The 25450-nt window shown below is 29.4% G+C and overlaps 1 protein-coding gene across 1 annotated transcript in view; it reads right to left on the bottom strand.

Moving 5' to 3' along the window:
* LOC142329569 (glutamine synthetase 2 cytoplasmic-like) overlaps positions 1–25450 on the bottom strand; it is a 149547-nt gene that overhangs the window by 9710 nt on the left and 114387 nt on the right. Inside the window, exons 3-4 of the mRNA XM_075374255.1 lie at positions 6364–6525; positions 2330–2475 (exon numbers count right to left, since the gene is read on the bottom strand). Of these exons, the coding sequence (XP_075230370.1) occupies positions 2330–2475; positions 6364–6525 (308 nt within the window). The remainder of the gene's footprint in view (positions 1–2329; positions 2476–6363; positions 6526–25450) is intronic.

The following is a 25450-nucleotide window of genomic DNA, read 5'->3' as shown; positions in this document are numbered from 1 at the left end:
TAGCGGAAATGCTATATCTTTTGTCAATGGGACTGAATTATGGTTTTCATTATTTATCTACCTATGAATAAATCCTGATGATTACTTTAAATTCTGTTTTTTATGTAATCTCTGTTTATTATTATTATTGTTGACATTATGATTATTCTTATTGTTTACTGTTGCCATTGCTGTCATTATTCTAAATAATATTGTGAAATTTTTTTTATTGTCTGTTGTTATTATAATTACTATTATTCTGATTAATATTGTGGTTGTGATTATATAATTCTTTTTATTTATTTGTTTTGTGATTGTTGTTTACTAATATTATTATTATTATTGTCATTATTATTGATTTATCTTGTTTTACTTATGTTTTTAAACCAATAAATTGTAATTATATAAACATTTTCAATTGTCAATCTCTCAATATCCTGATCGAGCCGTGAACATGCGACAATATATATCTTTTAACAACTTTATAACATCTTTTGATGTATAATTTGCCTAAATATTAGTGACTTCATCATCTATAATTTCATAGAACTAATAATCATAATAATAATTATTAGAAATAATAATCTTAGTGTATATATACTTTCATCAACATTATCCAAATCAATCAGGATTTTCCCTTAGGTCTTACACTTTCAATTAAGGTAATCATTACTTACTGTCAATCAACTTCTTTAGGACCATCCAAAAACTATATAAGCATAAAATTATGTTTTTTATTCCCTCATCCCACATATGATATTCTGTCATATTATAGAAGATCCTTCATCCAATTCTTACATAATACTTTTGTCCAAGAAAAAAATAAGAAACTTTCCTCATAAAAAAATTTAATTTTGAACTTTTATTGTTATTACAATGTAGGTATTACGTAGATATTTAAGTTTCTAAATTTTGACAATAATGAATCCAACAACAAAATGATCATTTATTCAATGTCAAAAAAATTATAATAAATTCAATGACAAATCATTGGGCTTATTATTTATTAGTTAATAATTAGATAGTTATTTCATTTTTCTGTTTACATATTACTCTACAATTCTTTTGTACAATCATATAAATATATATATACATATATATGTATGAAATATAGAAGAGAATTTTACATAAAAATTATTTGACTCTACATACCAATATAAATTGGCGGTAGTACTTCTGTCTTTTTATATATAAAAAGTATATTTTTTAATTTTATAGTACTCGTGGACTAATTTTATATTTTATATTTAAATCAATAAATTGAGAAATCCTTAAATATCAAAGATATTTTTTAATATAATTGCACCAGATCTTTTATTCAGTTTTTTATATAAAATTTAAACAGCAAATTTAATATTTTTTTTTGAAAATGATACAAAATGTTATAAATTTAATTTTTCTCTTCATAGAAATTTAATGTTACCTACTTTTTGTAGATAAGAATCAAATCAAAGGAAACAGTAATTTTTTAATAAATTTGTTACATTTTTTCGATTTTGTAATTTTAAAATTAGAAATTTCCTATAAAATTTTTATGTAATTTATTTTGATTCAAATTTTACATATAAAAGATAGAAAATTTACAGATTTCTATCAGGATATTATGTAAGAATATTTATACCTTCCTTGCACATAAGATTATTTAATAATAAGATTTATTAAAATGAATTTTTTTCATGCTTACATAATTAATATATGGTTCCTTAAGTTATTATCTAATCTTTTTACATCTCCTCCTCTTTACATTTTTTGTTAAATAACTTTTACCCCTAACTTTAGATACCATTTCAATATAAAAAAAAAACAACGGTTCTAATTTCATTTATTTACTTAGGAGTAATTTTCTTATTCTAGGAATAAAATAACTATAGTAAGTTTGGTGTAAAGGACATCTACTGTAAATATACAGTTGATTGAAATTTTATTGGATCAGTTGTTGGGCTTTTGTCTTCTTTAGGCAGAGGAAAGAAGGAGAAGACTGGTGTACTGGACTTTCGGTTGCCAACCCACTGCACCTGATCGGTTGATATGTGGTTTCCCATCCACTTCTGATGGAGCTACTCTTCCTTGGACAGTGTGGACATTACTCAGTGCTTTACTGGATATATTGGAAATATTTGCATGATACTCTTTGTCAGTGATATCCAGTCTCCCTAAAAATAGTACTTATGATATTGCTAATAGAGTAAGATTAGTTTTGACACTAGTTCAAACCTTCTAACCAACAGTTTTCTTTAATTTTCACTTTCTTGATTATATTCCATTATTGAAGCCAGTTGTAAAATTCAGTACAAAATAAGCAAAGTTTTTTATTTACAGAACTACTTATATTTACAATCTACTTAATTACCTGAGGTCCTGGAAATCCATTTCTTGGCCAACCAAAAGGTCTTCCTTCCATATCTAATAATGTGTATTCTTGTTCAATACCAAACCATGGTTTATGATTAGCTGCTGCTTTCATTGCTTCCAAACAAGACAACCGCTTGTTTGTATCTGTTTTTAACATTAATTTTAGAAGTTATTATTTTTATGATAATATTAATTTTACAAATGAATGAATTTTTATGAAATAATAAATCTATACAGCTCGCTTTTTGAATACTTAAAATATATTTCATGCTACATGTAAAATATATTTCATGGAAGCTCAAATAAATATTGCTACGTGTAAAAATACTTACATGCATGTGAACACATTAGATTAATAATAGAACAATACCTGTTAAAAAATTGAATTCTTTACCCATACTCTCTCTATATTTTAATGCCACCTGAATAAATCCCAGTATATAAACCCAATTTCACCCATTCAAATATTCTATTACCAGCTAGCTATTGAGCTATAACCTTTTTAATTCACCTAAAACAATGCACCTACCCAAAAAATGGTAAATACGTATTTAGCATTCAAGAAAGGGCATTAATATGTTCTCATTACCATTTTTAATAACAAAATTCTTATAAATTAATTTAAATTAAAAATTTTCTGTTATAAAAATATTGATTTTTCACTTTCTAATTACCCTGAAGATGTCTTTAATTAACATAAAAAAATATCAGGAAAAAATATACATCTTTGTTTAATGTTTATAAATAACATTTGCTCAAATAATTTTCATTAATGCTTTCTAAACTGGTGTATTTTTGTGCATGTTTTATTTATTTAACACTTTAACATATTTGTTTTAGTATTATTTAGACATTTATTATTATTTTAATGTGTTAATAAAAAATCACTTGTGAATTTTTAGTCACTTCAATTTTTCTTTTATTTTTATAAATAAAATATAAAATAATAAATAATATGTAAATAAATATTATTAGTAAAATAATAAATAGTGAATATATATTTTCTCATCCAAGGAGTAGTGCAAGTTTACATTCTGATTAATGTTTATAATGTACTAATTAGAATTAAATATTTATTTCAATCTATATATGATAAAAAGTTGAAAGAATCATAAAAACTTGAAAATAAAATGCACTACTACTATCAAATATAACACACTAATTACTATTTAAACTATAATAGTAAAAATAGTTTTTTGAAGGTGACTTCCCCATTTATCTTTGAATGTGTATATACATTTGTGAGTGTGTGTGCACACAAGCATGCATATATAAAATATGTGTTAACAGTGTAACGTACATTTATGGATACAGCTTATGAGTGAAAACTGAATTTTTGTTTATTAAATAAAACTATAGAAGTTAAAATAAACATTTATATTAAAAATATTTTTTACAGAGAATTACAGTGAAAAAATATCTTAATACAAGTATGATGTACTTCACTCTGAGGCCATAATCTGTTAGGTTCCATAACTTGAAAGTTTACCTTTCATGAGACACAAGTCGCTACAGAAATAATAAAAATTTATTATTCGCTTTGTCAAGAATAAAAAGTGTTTTATTTTAGTGGATTTCATTGTTACTTTGTTAGTAAATGAGGAGCACTTATTGTAGAAATTGGGCAGTGAGGTGGCTTTTTTTGGTTGCCTTTTTTATTTTTACTTAAATCACCGTTGCAGGTAAATACATAATCCCATTGAAATGTGGGTTATATTCTACACCATTTCATTTGATGTAGGTTTTTAGGGTATGTATAATGAACATAATTAATCTAATAGTAGCAGCTCTGGCTGGTATCTCTTGAATTTCAGGTGCTTTATATGCACCTGTATTTATTAATAATAAATATTGGGATAATAAGGGCAAAACATTCTGGCTGTGATATTAAGTTTTAGTCTTTTTTTATTAAATTCTCTTAAACTATTAAAATTTATTATACCAATAATGCATTTTTCCTTATGACTGAGTAAAAGTAAATGTTATTATTGCAATTGCATATCTAACCTTGAAGGACTGCATTTATTATAGCCTATGTTTGCTTAAAAGTAAATGTTATTATTGCAATTGCATATCTAACCTTGAAGGACTGCATTTATTATAGCCTATGTTTGCTCGCTTCAAAACCAGTTTAAAGATATAACCTGTGTGTTAATAGGGATTTTAACTGACTGATCAGTTTCAAGATAACTAACTCTTCCACTTTCTATTCAACCAGGAAAATAGAGATAGCTTTTAATTTATTTTAGTTATTTTCACAGAATACAAATTAAAGTAGAAATATCTTAAATTAAGAAATTTTAATATTTCTAATAATATTGAATATTTTGAAATTTGAATACCAAAGAAAAACTATAAGGGGTCAAAACATATTTTTCCTTAAATAAAATCTGAACATTTCTAACAAATAACTTAATTACTCTCAAGGGTTTAACAAGGAGCATTACCTCAAATATAAATGAATATATTAAAATAGCAAGATTAATGCAAATTAACCAATTTATATAAAAGTGTTTCCAAATACATGGTTTCATTATTAGTTATTAATTACTACATCACGTAATGCACTACTATTATTACATGTAAAAACTGATAGTTGCCCAGAAAAACTGAATTAAATATTTGTTACAGATAAACTATTTATTAAAACAGGTGAATCTTTTCAAATAATTCTTCATACTCAAAATCCACTGGTTCATTAATAGATGTGTACTTATATTAGTGAATATATTGTTTTTTAAAACAGTTAAGTTTATTATTATCTATATTATTTTGAATATGATAAATTATTTAAATTTGGATTAATATTTTAATAGCTTAATTGCTTAACTGTAATCGGAACTTAATTCAGTTGATCACTATACAACTGTCAGTTTTTAAATGTGATAATGAGTGGTTGTTAAATAGTATAAAAATGCAACCATAAATTACTTTCCAAGTATGTTGTAACTGATGATGAATCCATCTATTCAAAAAGCCTATTGTGTAAATTGGGAAGTTTATATTGAGCTTGCTACTTTGATGGATTTACAGATGATGAGTTTTGCTAATAAATATTAATTCCAACAAACTAGACGGGTATTTGTTTGTGTTTTTCTTTATATATATATATATATTATATATATATATATATAATATATATATATACATATGAACTTAGAAAAATCAATTCTTTTGTTAATGTATTTGTCCATATTCCTCTCTGTAAAAATTATGTCAATGACAAAAGTACAAACAGTTTACCACAAGAGTATGGAATTCAATAATATATATAAATCCATTTTATATAAATTTAATTTTATTATTCAATAGGCAGAATTTTTAAGTATTAGATTTTAGGATATATAAAAAATAGTTTTAATGAATAAAATGCTGAATCTGTCTTTTAACTGATCTCCCTCCATTTTTTTCAATCCTAAGAATTTTCTCTTTCTTTTTAGTTTCTTTACAAGTCAGTGTTTGTCAAATTTTTATTGTTTATTTGTAGAAATATAAATTTATTTTATATTTATATTATAATATTAACAAAATTCATATTGAATTATAGATAATATGTTACAACTAAATTAAAATTATTTTCTTAGAGTTATGAATATAAATAACTAATATCCTGAGGAGAGTTGGCTTTATATTTTTTTATGGACAGAACACTTTGTATTATTGCATCACATGTTATTTCTTCTACAACAAGCTTTCATCTATGTTTTCTCCTAACCACTCATTTATTTATACCTCTGTAATGAAGCCAAGCATATAAATGAGTTCATGTACACTGAGGTCATTCATTCTAGGTTATCAGGTGTACAGACTATGAGATGATATTCTAAGGGTTACTGTGTGTCATTTATTTAATTGAAAAAAAAATATATATATAATCATTATTTTAAATGGTCTTAGTTATTATATTAAATATTAACAATGTTTCATTAAAATAAATTACTTATTTCTATCTAACATTGAGAATTATGTAGTTTAGTTTTATATAATTAAATTTTGTGCAAAATTAACATAATAAATTAAATTTTTGCATACCTGTTGGTTTTTTATTATATTTATATGTATCACACATAATTAATTTGTTATCATTTCTAAGGAATGGATCTTTAAAAATTGCTACAGGGTAAAGATACGTGTCAGAGTTGCTTCCTTCTGATTGATATGTAGAACTTCCATCATAGTTCCAAATTGGAAGATCTGTAACAAAATTAAAGTTATCACTTTTAATTAATAATGTAAAAATTAATAAAATTAATTTATAGTAACATTTTTAGAATGTTATCATTAAGAATATTTTCATTTCATTTTACTACTTAAATTCATGAAACTGGATTACTTATATATATACTTATATATATATAAAATTTTAATTTATATAAAAATATGTGATTTTTAACAAATACTTGTTAAATTTACAGGAATATATCTGTTTCGGAATGTGAAACAAATAAATAACATTCTACAGAAACAAAGACAAATTGGTACTAATTTTAAAAGAGTGTAGGATTATGTTAATCACAAAAACATTCTTGGGGATACTAGATATGGTAAATAAAAATTTTATTTATAAATGCATATTGATTATGTATATTTCATTTTTCCTTTCATTCCATTTAACGAATTATTGAGTGTAAAATAATAAAAGTGTATTTTGATTATCTGAAAAGTTATACAACAAATATTCATTTTTAATTAAATGAATGAAGAAAAAAAGACCCTTACTTGCATCTTTACATGTCAAAATTTAAACACAGAGTTTTTAAAACCTCTTCCAAATAAGTAGTAGTAAAGCAGAAGTAATGAAAGGAGAAAATAATTTAAGGTATTTTTCAATAAATCTTAATAAAAATGAAACATCATTCGCATCTGTATTGATTCAAATAATTAAGTTTCAGTATTTTATATCGTTTCCTGGAGAATACAAGTGAATATTCGTATTTTTTAAAGTTTAATGTCATTCAGAAATCTTAAAAATTCCTAAAAAATAAGCAGGCACTTACAGTAGAAAATAGTCATTATTGATAACTCTTGTGATGTATATGTTAAAAAAGAAACAAATAACCTTATAATGCTCATGTATTACCAAAACTGGCTTTCTGATGTTTAGGTTTTATAAAACTGACCACCAAATAAATAATAAAAATACCAAAAAAATTTATAAAAATAGTTTAACATACTTTGTATTAACATAATTATTATGTTCAACATCCTCACCCCTGAAGGAGAAGACACTCATCTTGTGACAATCCTGGTTGCCACACCAGGTTGAGCAGCAACGAGGACCGCCTTTCCGTTCCTAGCCCTGATGGGCTTTACCGGAGGTTGTTTTTTAGAGCCTCTAAACATGATAGCATAATATAGTCATCAGTTGGCTTCTGTCAGGATGCCTCAACGTAAATGTCTCGCCAGACATTTCCATCAGTGTGTTTACACAACCTACTTTCACCTTCGTATGGTTTCTTCCAGCCACAATCACCTACCATAACTTACAACTCTCAACTATCAAATTAATCCCTGCACCTTCCTCTAACACCGAAAGTTCTCACAAAAACTGTACTTATATCTAACTTCAATTAGACTATTCACTCAAATAATTACTTGATTGAGTCTTTAAACACCAAAAATACTATCCTCATCCCAACAAAATAAGTGTTGATCGCAGCAACGACAATTTTGTCCTACAATTTAATTTACTCAAAGTCCTCTTGATTTAATAACTCAAGAAATGGATTCAGAAATCTAATAAGCCTCTAATAAAAACATACACTATTTATCTCTGCTCTGGTCTGCTTGTGGGAGCGAGGTTAATGCCTACACTCTCACACAACGCAGCTCCATCACAGAGTTCTCCACACATCCATCTCATCCTAAAAGCAAATATCTCAGCTAACTGGGGCCAAATGTCAAAACTACTACTTTTGCGAAGTAAGCACCCAGGCGGGGTGATTACTTCGCAAAGAGGAGAAGGGCTCATAACTTGAGGGCTTATAACTGCAGTAAGAAAAATCCAAATTTTTTGGATTTTGGTCCAGTCGATTGCAGTCAAAAGGGAAGGTCACAACTAGATGTTATAACAGTCCTAAATCCAAAATATCAAAATCCTACGGCTAATCGTTTTTGAGCTAGCCTAAATATATACGTACGTACGTCCACACATCACGACGATACTAGTCAAAATAGACATTTCCGCTGAAATCTGAAAACCGAAATTTTTCACGATCACAATACTTCCTTTACTTTGTATATGGAAGTAAAAAGAGAAAAAATAGTGACAAAGTAAATTAAAAAGGTGACAAGTACTACGATTTAGAGGTTATGTCTGGCTCTTGTTGGATGCAGTCGGGTTTCCTAGCTCTGCGTGGCTACGGTTTTATTTTATGGTTTTGTTGTTCGTTTTTCGTTGTTTTATGTTGTTTTTAATAGCTTTGTTCGTTATTTATTACGTTCTTGATTTTTTTTTTATAGTTTGTTTTGTTCGCGGTAGACTGTTTTTGGCTGTCTGTTATTCTTCGTTCTGCGTTAATTTTAAATACATTAAGTTTTCTTCCGTTTCGTTATATAACATTTATTTTGTGTTTAGTTTCCGTTTCGCTGATTTATTTAATTTAAATAACGTATTTAATATATATATTTTGTGTTTGGCCCACGGTAACCAAGGACTGTTTGCTTGGTTGCACTGCTGATAATATTAGTTTTTTTTACATTTGACTTGAAGGGGGTTGAATTTTAATAAAAAGTTTAACTTAGTTTTGGACTATGACCGAATCGGATAGGTCCGAGGCCGCGTCCCCTCTTGTTGGGGAAGTTTTCATTCCTGTTGCGGGCAGACGGTCCGGGGCTTCACGGGTTTTGGTGCGTGAGGTTCCCTCCGATGGCAGTGGGAGTGATAGTTCAGCGGATATAGAGATGACGGAACTTCGGCGCGAGGAGCGATTGTTAGGAAGGCGCCGGGAGATGATTAAGAAAGACACGTCAGCTAGAAGGCAGCAACGGGCTGCTGATTTACCGGCTTTAGTCGCAGTTGACGTTGCAGGGAGTAGAGGACTTGAAGAGGATTTCCCACCTCTTCTAGTATGGTCCGATGATGACATGGTGGTGGGGCAGGAACTACGAAAGACATCTGGGAAACGGAAGTTACGTATTTGATGGGTGGCATGAGGCGCTTAGTTGAAGACCTTTATTTCCGCTGCTGGAAGCCGGGTCATAGAGCCAATTCCTGTACTGGGCCTGATCATAGTGGCCACTGCTTTACCTGTGGTGAGGCTGGTCACCTGCGGAAGACTGCCGGAGGGAGGCTCGGTGTTCTTCCTGTAGGTTGCAAGGGCATGCTTCCTGGGGGGCGGGGATGTAAGACTTCACCTGCACTATAAGATGCGGCGTCTGCTTAGCGCTGATGAGTGTCTGTGGGGAACCTCCCGTCCAGGAGGGGTGGGAGGTTCCGTCATCCTCCCGTCATTGATTGGCCAGGGAAACCTTCGCAGCACCTCTGGGGAGGGAATGTAAGACCGTAGTCCCGGTGGGGGATCCCTTTGGGGGTTCCTCATTAGTGGCAGGGCGTAAAGACCGGAGACCCGGTGGGAGGGTCCCCTCATTAGAGGCGTGGCACGAAAATAAAGACCGTGTGCCGGCTACCTGGGTTGGACTTTGTTTCTACCGAGGTAGCTTGAGGCGAGGGCACTCCCCTCCGGAGCTGAGTTTATGCTTGGTGGCGAATCCAGCTCCGGGGGCAGGGAAAATATAGATTTAAAAAAAAAGTATACTGATTTAGTGAAGCACATGTTGCGGGTCAGACACGTGATTTACTGAGAACATTTAGATGGGGAATTTACGATCACCCACCATATAGTGCGGATTTAGCTCCTTCTGATTACCGTTTGTTTGGGAAATTGAAATAATTTTTGAGCGGTAAGCAATTCGCGGATATCGTAAAAGACTAATCCCGATTTTCTTCAGAAGCATTTTAGAGAAAACTTTATTAAAGCAAATTTATTACCCATAATGCATATACTAATAGTCCAAAAAAATGTTTTTCAAAAAATAAGTACTATTAAAACTGAAATATATGTTTTTGTTTTAATTTTTTTTGCTTTATCTTCTTTTAGTTTTAATATTAAAAAAAGTTATTTTGGTGTTTTATACATCATACATGTGGCTATCAAAAAATTTCAACAATTTTTCAAAAGTTTTAACCTCAAACCTTAATTAAACATACAAAAGTTTTTTACAAATTTTCTTTTTGTTATTCTAGCCTTTATTTAAGGGGGATGTTAGATTTAGAGAAAACTTTACTTAAATTTATTAAGCTTAACGTACTACATGAACATTTTCAGAAATTAAAAAAAAATTTATTCCCTGTCTCTTAAAAAAATATAATACTGTGTTTTTTTGGCTCTTTTTAATTTTGATTAATAAAAATGATATTTTCTTTTTGTGTGTCACTTTAAGGGAGATTAAAATTTAAATAGTTTAACCCCCTACAATATACTTCGGATCCAAAAAAATAAGCATTTTTTTCATTACTATTATAAAAGTTATACTTCATTTTTTCAATATTTTTAAACAATTATTTTTTTTAAGGATCACTTTTTTATAAAAACAATTTTACCAAATTGTCTCTACAAATGAAGGGAGCTCCCAAATCAACAATTTTTTTTATTTGAAATTAGGAAATTTTGATGCTTTAATCTTATTTTGGTAATCATTATAATCAATAAAAAAAAAATCCATTGCTACCTTGGGCCTCAAAATGTTATTTGTTACTTATATTTAAATGTTAAATTTTTGCAATGAAAAATTTGTTAAGTCATACAATATTTTGCCAGCTTTTTTTTTGGTTTCCACAAGTTACAGACACGAATGACTAAAAATGGTGATATCATATTCCTTAATATCAAACAGCATTATATGAGAGATATGATTATGTTTCAGGTGTGCAATACTGTTAATTAAATACAGTGTGATCATTTTATCGCGCACTACTTGCATTACTTGAACAGTCTCTAAGAAAAAGCTTGAGTAAATTATCATCGCAGACAGGAGTATCATATTGGAGTGCATAAAAGGCCACAAAGAAATTAAGTCTATGTGCATACTGAAAACATTGCGCACAGGAACTGAAAACACCACAGACTGTTAAAAGAATAAATTACTTCTAGTGGTTTATCAACTTGATGGAAAGTAATGTGATGGACATACTGGATAAGGTGTTTTTTTTTTTAGAAATGAGGGATACTTTCACCTTAGATGTCACATCAATAGTCAGAACAACAGATATTGGGTCAACACAAAATCCATACATCTTACACGAATCGCTACTGCACTCACAGAAGGTAAGGGTTTGGTGTGTTATCTTTCAACAATGATTAGTGTGTGCAATTCTATTTTATGAAACCCTTGACAGTCCGGAAAAACAGGATATAATTTTGCAACTGGTAGCTTTTCGCCAGCCTGATGAACACTATGAACACCTGCAAAAAGATGGGGTAACATGCTATACATCCAAAAACACCATGGAATTTTTGGAAGAAATGTTTGATGATCGGATGATATCAAAAAGTCTGTGGCCCCTCATTTCCTTGACTCATCATCATCAGACTTCTTTTTCTGATGTTTTTTGAAAGGATGTGTATATCAAGCAAACCCATGTGATCTATAAGACCTGGAGCAAGCCAGTATTTCAGAAATGAATTCCATTAGCCCTGCTGTCTTACAAAGGATGACAAAAAATATGGTGTGAAGGGTTCGGACCTGCCTTCAGGAAAATGGTGGACATTTCTAACACTTATAGTAAGACATTACTAGTTGTGCATAACTACATTTCATGAATCGAATGAAATGTGTGTCTTTTTATTATAGTCCATTGTGATATTATAGTATATCATAATGTGCATGATAAAATGAAAGTATCTAGATATTTGATTAAAAGTGCATGAATAAAAGTATCTAGATATGATAGAAATAACAAAAATGTTAACTATTTATACTTTTAAAAATATTTAACTACTGCTATTGATAATTTTACATGACTTATCAAATTTTATTTTTTTGTCATTTAATAATTACTACATTGATATATCAGTCATTTTTTTATATATATATATATAGCTGCTGAGATTATATAAAGGTATAATTTATTTTTTTAATCAGATTTGTTATGTGGCTCTCGCTAACCACCATAAGACTTTTGGCTTAGGTGGGCTAGATTTTATTTTTGTGTTGAGTATTTTTGTAATAATAGATTATGTAGCATAAATAAATAAATTTGGTTTCTCTTGTATTAAAGAAGTAAACTAATTAATTAAAAATAAACACAAAATTATATCTATGATTATTTAAAAAGAAAAATAATTAATAGTAGCCTAATTAACAGTTGTTTATTAATGTATTACGTTATTTTAAAATCTAATAGGTGTTGTATTACCTATGCTTCTTAAGAATTCATAAATATTAAAACATTAGTAACCTTCTTAAATAATAATCTATTATAAGTTGAAACTAAAGACTTAACTATTGAAGATGACCTTCTTTATCTGATATTATAAATTAAATACACTGTACTTGTAATTTCAAGGTTATCAACTCAACAAAGTACCTGGTTTATTGAATCCAATTTTCTTGGTTTTCATTATAAAGTTGAAATTGTATATTATACTTATTCAAATGACATTTTATTATCCTGATAATAAAATTATTATTCATATTCATTAATTTATTTTCATTCAAACAATGTACATTAATAGATGCTCATATTTCATTTTGCTTAATAATTATACCTTTAATATAAAACAATGTGATTTTAAAATTAATTACTTTTTTTTATCATAATGAATCTTTATTTGTTCCAACCTTTTCTGTGCTTAATCGTGAATTATGAAATTTATTTATTAATATTTATTTACATTTTTTTTTGTGGGAGGAGGAACATTTTTAGCAGAAATATAGGTCTGTAGAAGATTTTAAATTAAAACATTTAAAATAAATGTGATAGGTTAGGCAATATTTAAAAATTTAACTGATAATGACAAAAGCATTCTAGTTGTATACTATTATAACATAGAGTTTTAATTTAACACTATTTTATTTAGAATAAAATTCAGATTACATTACATAGCAAAATTGTTTCATAATTTTAATCAGTTGCTAATATACCTTTGCCTCTTATCCACATAAAAAAAGAACATTTCAAACAATGTACATTAATAGATGCTCATATTTCATTTTGCTTAATAATTATACCTTTAATATAAAACAATGTGATTTTAAAATTAATTACTTTTTTTTATCATAATGAATCTTTATTTGTTCCAACCTTTTCTGTGCTTAATCGTGAATTATGAAATTTATTTATTAATATTTATTTACATTTTTTTTGTGGGAGGAGGAACATTTTTAGCAGAAATATAGGTCTGTAGAAGATTTTAAATTAAAACATTTAAAATAAATGTGATAGGTTAGGCAATATTTAAAAATTTAACTGATAATGACAAAAGCATTCTAGTTGTATACTATTATAACATAGAGTTTTAATTTAACACTATTTTATTTAGAATAAAATTCAGATTACATTACATAGCAAAATTGTTTCATAATTTTAATCAGTTGCTAATATACCTTTGCCTCTTATCCACATAAAAAAAGAACATTTGCCAATTCATAAAATTTTTTGACACATTTCCTTTGATCTAAATAGATTCAAAAACTAAAAAAAATTCTTTTTTTCTTTTTTTTTCCATCGCATGATGTAATTTTCTCCTCCCCCTGGTGCCAGTCAAGCATAAACTCAGCTCCAAGGGGTGACATCACCTCAAACTACCTCGGTGGGAACAAAGCCCCAACCAGGCAGCTGAATCTTCGTCTTTATTGTCATGCCATGCCTCTAATGAGGGGTCCCCAGAGGGATCTCCCTACCGGGACTCCAGTCTTTATGTCTCGTCACTAATGAGGAACTCCCAAAGGGTTCTCCCACCATGTCTACGGTCTTACCTTCCCTCCCCCCAAAGGTGCTGCAAGGAAGTCCCCGCCCTATCATTGATAATGGGACGCAGGAGTCTCCCACCCCTCCCGGACGAGGCTTTTTTTTCTTTTTCCTGTTTAGCCTCCGGGAATCACCGTCAGGTATTACTTCAGAGGATGAATGAGGATGATATGTATGAGTGTAAGTGAGGTGTAGTCTTGTACAGTCTCAGGTCGACCATTTCTGAGATGAATGGTTAATTGAAACCCAATCACCAAAGAACATCAGTATCCATGATCTAGCATTCAGATCCATATAAAAGTAACTGCCTTTACTAGGATTTGAACGTTGGAACTCTCTACTTCGAAATCAGCTGATTTACGAAGACGTGTTCACCACTAGACCAACCCGGTGGGTTATCCATGACGAGGCTGTCCCTCGCAAACACCAAGCCAGGACAGGCACCGCCGACTCATGACACGGGCGAAGCCTTACAACCTCGACCCCCGGGTGCATGTCCATGCAACTTGCAAGAGGGAGAGCGAGCTTCTCGCTTGCAGTCGTTGCGCAAGTGGCCGGCCTCTCCACAGATAAAGCAGTGGTCACTCCTGTTTGGGCCGCAATAAGATTGAGCCCTATGGCTTGGACTCCAGCACTGGAAACATAGGCCACTGAAGGTCAGCTGTGTGACTCTACAGGCCACCACCCAATACGGAGGATTCGCCCATCTGACAACAAGTTTTCCTTGAGGAAAATTTTTTTTCTTTGCTTGTTGATATCGTCACATAAGCTTGAAAACTTATGCGTTGGATATGGAAAATTTAATTTTTGTAGCGTATGAAAAATGCCATGTCTGACCGGGATTCGAACCCGGGACCTCCGGATGAAAGGCCAAGACACTACCACTCCGCCACGGTGATCGGCAGATTCTGCCAATTCTGCAGATTTTATTATTTAAATGACGAGTTCAGAAATTAGTATTAACTGTCTGAATTTTTATGAAATATTTATCGACTTAGTAGAAAGTCACGTCTGAGCCAGCATTTAGCCCCTGATTTTCGTCGAGCTTATGATCCATAATGACAAATTTTTTTTCAGAAACAGTTGATAGATGTTTAGTAAAACTACTGATTGATACTAGTTGATTCTATGTCGCATTAAAGAATGTATTACTATTGACATCATCATTGAGGGACAGTAATCACCTGTAAAAAAGTCGTCTTTTATCGTTTGCAATCGGTGCACATCAGATTAATGCATGCATTTCTCATGTCATCTTGGATAACTGCCATAAAATAATACATCTTACTCTTCTTGACTGAATACATTACGTGGATATTTAAATTAACTCAGAATTAATTCTATTTTTAACAGATGGTGTGACCAAAATTGACAAACTTAATATTTTTAAATTCGTTAGATGCTTGTCTGAATTGTAATATAGGCTTATTTTTGTAATTGCTTTTAAATTTGGCGGGTTCTTTTATATTCTCATCTTGATTATCTGCTCTTGATAAAATTTATATATTGTTCATTTATTTTGAAGATTAATTCATCATATAAATTTCGAAACTTGTGCATGGGAATTTGAAATGGATATATTAAATTTATTTTAAATATATTTTGTTGTATTTAAATAATATTTTTTTTATAACTGGTTAAAATAGTTGATTTTGCAAATTTAATTAAAATATACTTTATCATTCATACGTAGTAATAGAAAACTTAACATAAATCGTTGTTAAAAACAGAAATGAACATAAGTTTTTGCTTCAGTTTTTTTTTTATGAAACTATAAAATAACAACTATAAATAATCTTAACTAGAATTCTGTACAGAAGAATTGAGAGGAGAGTGGAAGAAGTGTTAGGAGAAGACCAATTTGGTTTCAGGAAAAGTATAGGGACAAGAAAAGCAATTTTAACGCTCAGATTAATAGTAGAAGGAAGATTAAAGAAAAACAAAGCAACATACTTTTGCTTTGTTTTTAGACCTAGAAAAGGCATTCGATAGCGTAGACTGAAATAAAATGTTCAGCATTTAAAAAAAATTAGGGTTCAAATACAGAGGTAGAAGAACGATTGCTAACATTTACAGGAACCAAACAGCAACAGTAATAATTGAAGAACATAAGAAAAAAGCCGTAATAAGAAAGAGTGTCCAACAAGGATGTTCCCTATCCCCGTTACTTTTTAATCTTACATAGAACTAGCAATTGATGATGTTAAAGAATAATTTAGATCCGGAGTAACAGTACAAGGTAAAAAGATAAAGATGCTACGATTTGCTGATGATATAGTAATTCTAGCTGAGAGTAAAAAAGATTTAGAAGGAACAACGAACGGCATGGTTGAAGTCCTACGCAAGAACTATCGCATAAAAATAAACAAGAACAAAACGAAAGTAATGAAATGTAGTAGAAATGACGAAGATGGACCACTGAATGTAAAAATAGGAAGACAAAAGATTATGGAGGTAGAAGAATTTCATTATTAGGGAAGTAGAATTACTAAAGGTGGACGAACAGGAGCGATATAAAATGCCGAATAGCACAGACGAAACGAGCCTTCAGTCAGAAATATAATTTGTTTGCATCAAAAATTAATTTAAACGTCAGGAAAAGATTTTTGAAAGTAATGTTTGGAGCGTAACTTTATATGGAAGTGAAACTTGGACGATCGGAGTACCTGAGAAAAAAAGATTAGAATCTTTTTGAAATGTGGTGCTATAGGAGAATGCTAAAAATCAGAAGGGTGGATAAAGTGACAAATGAAGAGGTGTTGCAGTCAAATCGATGAAGAAAGAAGCATTTGAAAAAATATAGTTAAAAGAAGAGACAGATTTATTAAGGCAACCTGGAATAGTTGCTTTAATATTGGAGGGACAGGCAATATTGAAGGAAAAAAATTGTGCGGGCAGGCAACGTTTGGAATATGTAAAACAAATTGTTAGGGATATAGAATGTAGGAGGTATACCAAAATGAAACGACTAAAACTAGATAGGGAATCTCGGAGAGCTGCATCCAACCAGTCAAATAACTAGACAAAAAAAAATAATGTAAATTTAGCAATTTAAAAGAAAGACTTTAATTATATAAACGCTATATATTGGTAACTTTGCAGCGAAAAATTACATTGCTTGATACTGAGGAGAAATGTGAAATAATAAAATTTGTCAATTAAATCTTTGATATTTAGTGAGCTGATTACGTGATAAATGAAAAAACCAAAATGATAAATTGCACTTGATAAATGTTACTCGTGGATGTTGTGTAATTATTAATAAAATACCATAAACTCTAACCTCTTTATCACAAATATTTATTTTGCTTACGTATATTCTCGTCTGAAATATATATTATCATCACTTGAAGCTCCCTCAAAAGTCAGAACCACTAAATCAAGTTAAAAAATGGGCTTTCAGGATCTTTTTTTGGAATCCATAAATATGAATTGTGTCGACCGATGTTTAGAAAATTAAAAAATTTAATCTATCCTTGTGATTATATATTTATGAATAAGCAATTTTGCTAATATGAATAATCATTCATTCTTAAAAAAATCTGACAATACAGTTGTATGACTTTACCGTTACGTAGCTTTTTTTGATTCACGGCTTACACACGCAACTTAATTTAAAATATTTATAATTTTATTTAAATACAATAGTTTTTGTTTTATTTATTTTAATGATTCTAAAGCGCGCGCGCATACCGTCTTTCATTCGCGCGGGTGTGGCGGTACTAGCGGCCACTAAATAAATTTCAATATTAATCTAAATATTATTCATTTATTTAATTCTACCGTTCATCTGTGACGTCACAACATAGACGACTACAGCAGCAATCTGGCCGTTAAGATCCCACTTTGATGGGGAATAAATTTATGGATCCAACGAGATGCTAATAGAAAAAACTACAACGAAAAAGACCCACTATACTGCCTTCTACATCGTTGGAAAATTATTACTATTTTTTGAAATGGGGGTGCAATCTAGCAAAAAGGTTCTTTCTTACACAAAAGATTTTTTTTATAACTGTTCACAAAAAAAAGTGCAATAAAAGTCACCCCTTGTACTACCTTCTGTAACTCTTCAGTAGTAAAATCATTATTAGGGATGGGAGTGAAATTTAACGAAAGATTTTTTTTTTAAAGTTGTTTACTTTATTAATATTCAAAAAATGATAAAACAAAATATATCACCTTAATTATGCAAAATCTGGAGATGATTTCCCTTATTCCTCCTGCATTCCCCAACCCCTGAACTTTTGAATTGAAAATTTAATAGCATCAATGCCTGTACTATAGAAATATTACAGCCAAGTCGGTGAAAATCGGTCAATTAGTTCTGGAGATATGCACAACAACGCTATAAGGCGATTTACTCGCCAACATAACATACATACATACATAAGTATGTACATTTTTCGGTTTTCTGGTATCCTTAGGGGTCAATTCGTCAAGATTCGCTGAAAACCGGATATGCCCAATTTTAACAGATCACCATACTTTCCCTTCTGTATAGCAATATAAACGGGAAAGTAAAAATAACAATATTTCCCTCTATTAAACTAGACCACAGAACTTTTTCTTTCTTTTTCTGTTTAATCTCCCGGAAATACCATTCAGGTATTACTTCAGAGGATGATATGTATGAGAGTAAATGAAGTGTAGTATTGTACAGTCTCAGGGTGACCATTCCTGAGATATGTGGTTAATTGAAACTCAACCACCAACGAACACCGGTACCCACGATCTAGTATTCAAATCCGTATAAAAGTAACTGCTTTTACTAGGCTTGAACGCTGAAACTCTCGATTTCAAAATCAGAAAGGATCTTACTATCTTTCCGATGCCATTTTTAATAAATTATCGAACTATTTAAAAGATTCTCCAACTGATTTATTTAAAATGTAATTAAAAAAATTTCTTTTCAGAAACAATATTATTCTGTCGATGAATTTTTAAATAATAGTAATTAAAAAATTTGTTAAATTCTGAATCTTCTCTATCCCTTTTAACGTATGCATTAATGTATGCTCAAATATTTTTTGTTAAACCTTTCAAAATTATAAATTATTTTGTAGTTATTTTTTTTACCTACCTTCCGAACAAAGGTACGGTGTTACTTTCGGTCGCAAGTGGGATTGAGGGGTGAAAATGAATTTTCTGTATGGTTTGAAGTATGAGGAATATGAAAATACAATCAACTTAAATTCGGGTTTCCTTATATATATAAAATATAATATATATATATTTAAAATATTGGGAAGAAAAGTAGTCGGAAGAAAAAAATGATTAAGGTATTTATTGTGATCCTAAGGTGGCCAATTCAAGAAGAAAGCATTTAGCGATGACAATATAAAAAACACACTTTATTTTTTGTTTAAATGACAAACTGTTAGACTATTTACCAGTATTAACTGTGTATTAAACTAGTTAATACATAATGTTTTATACATTAAAACTGTCATGTGGCGCTGTCAAGCGGAAAGATAGGGAATCAATCTACAGCCATGAGAGAACTAAAACTGTCCATTTTGCTCATTTTTAGTCTAGCCCATTCGTTCTCAAAATGAGTGATTACGTCCCCTTGTGGGCACTGGAGGCCTTCGGGGAGCGCGGTAGAAGGCCCACAGAAAATTGGGGGCGTTCAGGCGGTCTAGAAAGGTTGATTAAAGAAAGAAAGGCAAAAATTATTTTTCCTGATATTTCAAACTATAATTAAATACCTACTACACTAGTGCAAAACTTTAAAGGGACACCTATATTTTATGATAAAATATATTGCATTCAAACTACTTTAACTTTACATCCAAGAGGCTTAAAGAGAGGAATAAAAAAAATCAAAGCTTGAATACTCTAATTTTTGACAGTATACTTCAGATTTAAAAAATCATCAAATTAAAAAAAAAAATCAGTGAGAAGAAAAGTTTTAACATTTTTAAAATTTTTATTTGTGTTTGATTGAGCGCACGGGGGAAATGAAATTTTTTCAGTAAACTGGATTGAAATCTTTTAAAAGAAGACTTTAGCTTTAATTTATTTTTTGTATATCTCTCTACAATTTTTCTGAACCGAAATATTCCACTTTAAAGAGAAATGCTTGTTTATCAGTGTGGGCGGCGGACAAACAAATTTGAGAATCAATGATCTAGCCTTAAATCAACACCGTACGCCTCACCAAAGATATATTAAAACAAATTAAACTCTGATATTGTTTTTTATAAATCCGGTATAATAACTGCAGCACTAAAAACAGGTTTTTAACCACTTACTTATAAATATAATATAAATTTTTAGATAAAACTACAGTAAAACAATTAAAATTACGATCTCTGTTTTTACAGAAATTTTTTTGGCAAAGAAAGTAAAGTTTGCCTTGTACTTTTTGTAATTCAGCTACTTTATATCTTTCAGTCATTAAAAAGCCTGGACAACTAGAGTAAAATAAATTAAGGGTATATTTTATAACTTGAGACAATACATTTTATGTTTTATACACACTAGCTTAACTCTGTAGGGTAAACAACTGTAATAGTTCTTTACTATTTAAGGTACAAATCTAAAACCTGGAAAAGTGAATATTAGATTATTATTTTCACCAATTCAAATGTTTTCCATCGGAAATTTGTGTTAAATTTGTTGTTTAAAAATATAAGTAAAAGGTGTGTGTGCCTCAGATCTTCATTAACGAACATTTTAGGATTATTTGATACTGATTATTTTTATTCTGTTTAAAATTTAGTTCAATTTTGATTTTAATTATTAACATAAGACCTAATTAATCTGTTATTTGATACGGCTTGACAGCATGGGGATCAGCCGCAGATTATCTAATAAATTAATAAATTTAATACAAAATAGGGTCCTCAAAGATATTGCTCGTTATGATTCTGATAACAATTATGACACTAATTTAAATAATCTTACATGGTTTCTGTCAGCTAGAGGTCTATTTAAATTCTTAAATATTTTTAAGAACTTTTACAACAGTGAATACAGAGTAAATGTAGAAAGTGGATACAATTTGAGAGCAATTAGCTTTATTACAGATAGATATAATAATACTTATGGTAAACGATTAAAGAAGTATGTTGTTCCTGCATTACTTAATTCTTTACCGAATCACCTCAATAATGTAAAAATGAAAAAAATGATTTAAAAAAACTTCTCATTGAGTGGGCATTAACTATAACGTAATAGGTACTAACAGGATTCATGTTGGATTTATACTGGTAGTCCAGACAATTATAACATGATTATAGTTATTATTTTAATGTTGATAATTATTGTAAATCAATAAATAATGTATTGTTGAATGGTTAAAGCTTAGTTATTTATTTTCTTTATGTAATTGTTGCAACAAGATATTAATTGTGTAATTAGTTGTTAAATTAAGTATAGTTTTGTTTCTTGAATATAGTTTTAGTTACTAAATCTAATACATTACAAATATTAAAGAAATAATTTGTTCATTAGTTTTTAAATATATAGTTTAATTTTGTTAAATTAATTTTTATAATTGTACTACTATTATAACTATTATAAAAACTAATAATATCTTTAGTTGTTACATAAAATTGGTTATTGCATTAACCACTTAATAATATAATAATAATTCTTTAGTATATCTGTCGACAGACTTAGGTCTGACGGATGATCATGTAAGTTTTAAATTGTAAATAAATAATAAATAAATAAATAAAATTATGAAAGATTGCACGTGTAAAACCGTAAAAAAGGAAACTTCTGAATGATGTACTAAAAAAAAAAATAACAAGTTGTTAACCTCTCCTAACACATAGTAATATATGTAATGTTGTAATAATAACTGTTATTTATACTGTTAAAAAAAAAATTTTTTTTTGTTTTGTTTACTTTTTATAAAGTATTCCGCCCCACCATTTATTTCATAAACATGTTATGAATTAATAAGTGAAAGTACGTACGTTGCTTGTAATTGACGTTATCGTCTCTTATTATTGTATTATCTTTTATTTTTATTATTTGTATTTGTTCACTTCATATTATCTATCACATTGTAAATAATAATTTGTGTCACCAAGTGTGTTACATGCATTCATTAACAATTATTTTTTATATTATAAAAATTAAATATTGCTATTTAATTATTTCTGTTGATTGCTTATTAATTTGTTATTTATAATAAAAGTTTAACGTAAAATGGGGGAGGGGTTATTTTTACCTAATTATACCATAAAGGAGGATGTATATATTTTTTTTTATATTTATTTTTGATTTTGTAACATCCGAACTACTGCACCGATTTTCGGTAAATAAATATTTAAAGGTTCCATTTTACAATTTGAAAAAAAAGTGGATCATATATGACATTCTTTAACAGAGTATCAATGTATTTACGGAGCTCCAGTACTGTTTTCCGATTAGATAATCATTAAATTAATTAAATTTATACCGTAATAAATTAATTTCTAGGAAAAAAATTTCATTATATAAAATTAAGACTAAATACAAAAAAAAAAATGATGAAATGTATCCAAAAAGAGAATTAAATATATATATAGAAAAGTTCACAACAAAGTTGTTACACTTTTCTGAGTTTGGTTATTTATTTTTATATAGTGGAAAAATGATACATGAAAATAGTTATAAAAAATTAAAAAAAAAAACTAATATTCTTTATATTTTTCTGCTCTTTCATCCCCAAAATCGCCTCCCAAGAAAGTTTTTGATTTGTTTACGTTTACTAGTGTTAAACGAAAGAAACTAAAAAAAATTCTACTGAAAAATGTACAATCAATAAAAGATTACCTAAGATTTCTTTTTCGGAGATGTGGGTGAATTATAGTGGAAATTTATTGTAATATTATTATTAAAGATTTAAATAAACCAAAAAAGTTTTAAAAAATTCCAAAAATCGATTTTTTAAAACTTTCCTACGAAGACAAAAAAACGTTCGGTTAAAAAATATGCAGTAAATAAATATAAAGAAAGCTTTTTAGATTTTTGAGGAAAGGGAAACATTTTGGGGACTTTTTTTTAAATGTATGATAAACACGTACGGATGTACTGAATTTAATGTGGTTTATATACTGAGTAAAGTACTGAGTATAATGTAGTTTTAATATATCCAGTAGGGATATATTTGCAAAATTTTGAGAAAATTGACTCCAAAGAAACTATCTACCCCATTCCCTGGGGATATTGTTCCCAACATTTTATCAACAAATTGTCCCGTATACACGAGTCTTTGTGCCAAAATTTCATAAAAAGTCAAAAGTTATTAAGCGTCAAACAAGCCAACGCACGTACATACTTCCAACCTTTTTTGATTTTTGGGGTCCTTGAGTCACGATATGTAGAGAGATGCAAAAACTCCATACCCCATTTTTTGACCGATTACATCATTTTCTACTTGCAGCATGATGCCAGGAAGGTAATAAAATAAAAAGGAATAAAGATGGGTAACAAAACGGTGAAATTATTTTTTATTAAAATCAGATTTATCTTAATTAAAAAATTAAAGGAATTGTTTAATTTTTATGATACGACATAGAAAAACTATTAAACAGAAAAGGAATCAAGAAGAGTGTGAAGGCCAACCTAGATGAAGAGCTTTGTTTGAAAAAACTAATCTGTTGATTTTAGCTTGGACTTTCCACCAACGAGGTTGTTTGTTTCGATCGAAACGCCCATTAGAATTTATGTAAATAATTCTTAAATGCTTTCCTAACTGGTGTTATTGTAATAACTTTTTAGCATAACTTTTTTCGAGTGGTATAAACAAACAAAAATTTGACTCCTTTTCTACATTTATTATCTAAAACATTAAAAAAATTTTAAATTAGATATTTAAAATTTAAAAAAATTCACATTTTAACGTCCAGCACTTAAAAATATTTTAGTTTTAAGAAGTATAACTTTAATCATATGCCAAAATTAACAGTTAGATGTTGCTTTTTTGAATGTAGGTGTATATTGGAATAAGATATTTTGAAGCGTTAGTAATTTTCTGCTCTATATATATATATATATTTGGAATTATCTGTAATATACCTATCATATCTACCTATCTATAATATCTAGATACATAATATATGAAAATTATATATATGTAATAGCATCCTCATCCCACGACGCGGCTTTGTCCTTGATACATAGTTACTTGCGTTTCCGGTCGCGGTCAGGGGGCGTTTAGCCGATGAGGGCTCGCTTTGTTTTATTTTTTCTTCTAGCCGTCTGGAACCCCCCTGGGTTCAAAAAATTCAAAATTAAGTTTTTTCGTGTTTTTTTCTGAACTAGAAAACTAGCATATTTAAAAAAAGATGTTTAAACACATACGTGTGAGAATAATAATAATAAATACAATTTATAAAATCCTGTGCAATTTAAAAAAACTATTAGTTTTTTGTAATTTCTTCAGAGCAACGGTTTGGTCAGTACAAGACCCACTAATTGGTTTTTAGATTTCCCGTCGCGGTTTCACTAGCGAAATACATAATCAGAATTACAAACATAAATTACCACTACAATGTTACCAAATATTATAACGATTGCTTGAATAGCGGTAACATAAAATGACAAAAACAATTTATGTTTATCTCTTAAAATTTTAAAATTAATAGAAACCCTGAAATGATTTTTAGATGTTTATTTGAGGAGTGTTCGCAATCTCAAATAGAGTGAATATCTTGCTTAGTATAGTCGGAACTAGGGGAAATTTGCGATCATTGTTTGAGATTTTTTACCTTTTTTTCACTTTTTCGAAGGTCGAAAAATCTTTTCTTAGTGTGAGCTTACACCAAATCAAGAACTCTCAAGAAGAACCTATATACAAATCATCAATTTATTTTCAGTAGTTTTTTCTAGGCGTTGATTATTGTCAGTCAGTAAGGACATGTTCTTTTATACATGCAATAACCTCCCTGTCGCGGCTTCGCCCACGCTACTTAGTTACTTGCATTTCATTTCCCATTGTAGTGAGGAGATATTTAGCCGGTCGTGGCTCGCTTCGTTCACTTTTCCCGTTTGGCTAGAGGGCTCTGTCCCTTGGACCTACTTTGTTCATTAAACTCATACTTGTGAAAATAATATCGATAAATAAAAATTAAAGCCTGTTCAATTTATAAAAAATATTTTTCTTAAAATCTTAAATTTTCTCAGAAGCATCAGTTTGGTCAGTAC

The sequence above is a fragment of the Lycorma delicatula genome, chromosome 8, assembly GCF_047948215.1.
Source record: "Lycorma delicatula isolate Av1 chromosome 8, ASM4794821v1, whole genome shotgun sequence".
In the NCBI taxonomy this organism is placed as follows: domain Eukaryota; kingdom Metazoa; phylum Arthropoda; class Insecta; order Hemiptera; family Fulgoridae; genus Lycorma; species Lycorma delicatula.
Note: the sequence above shows the minus strand (reverse complement) of the source record. Positions and strands in the feature narration are given on the sequence as shown.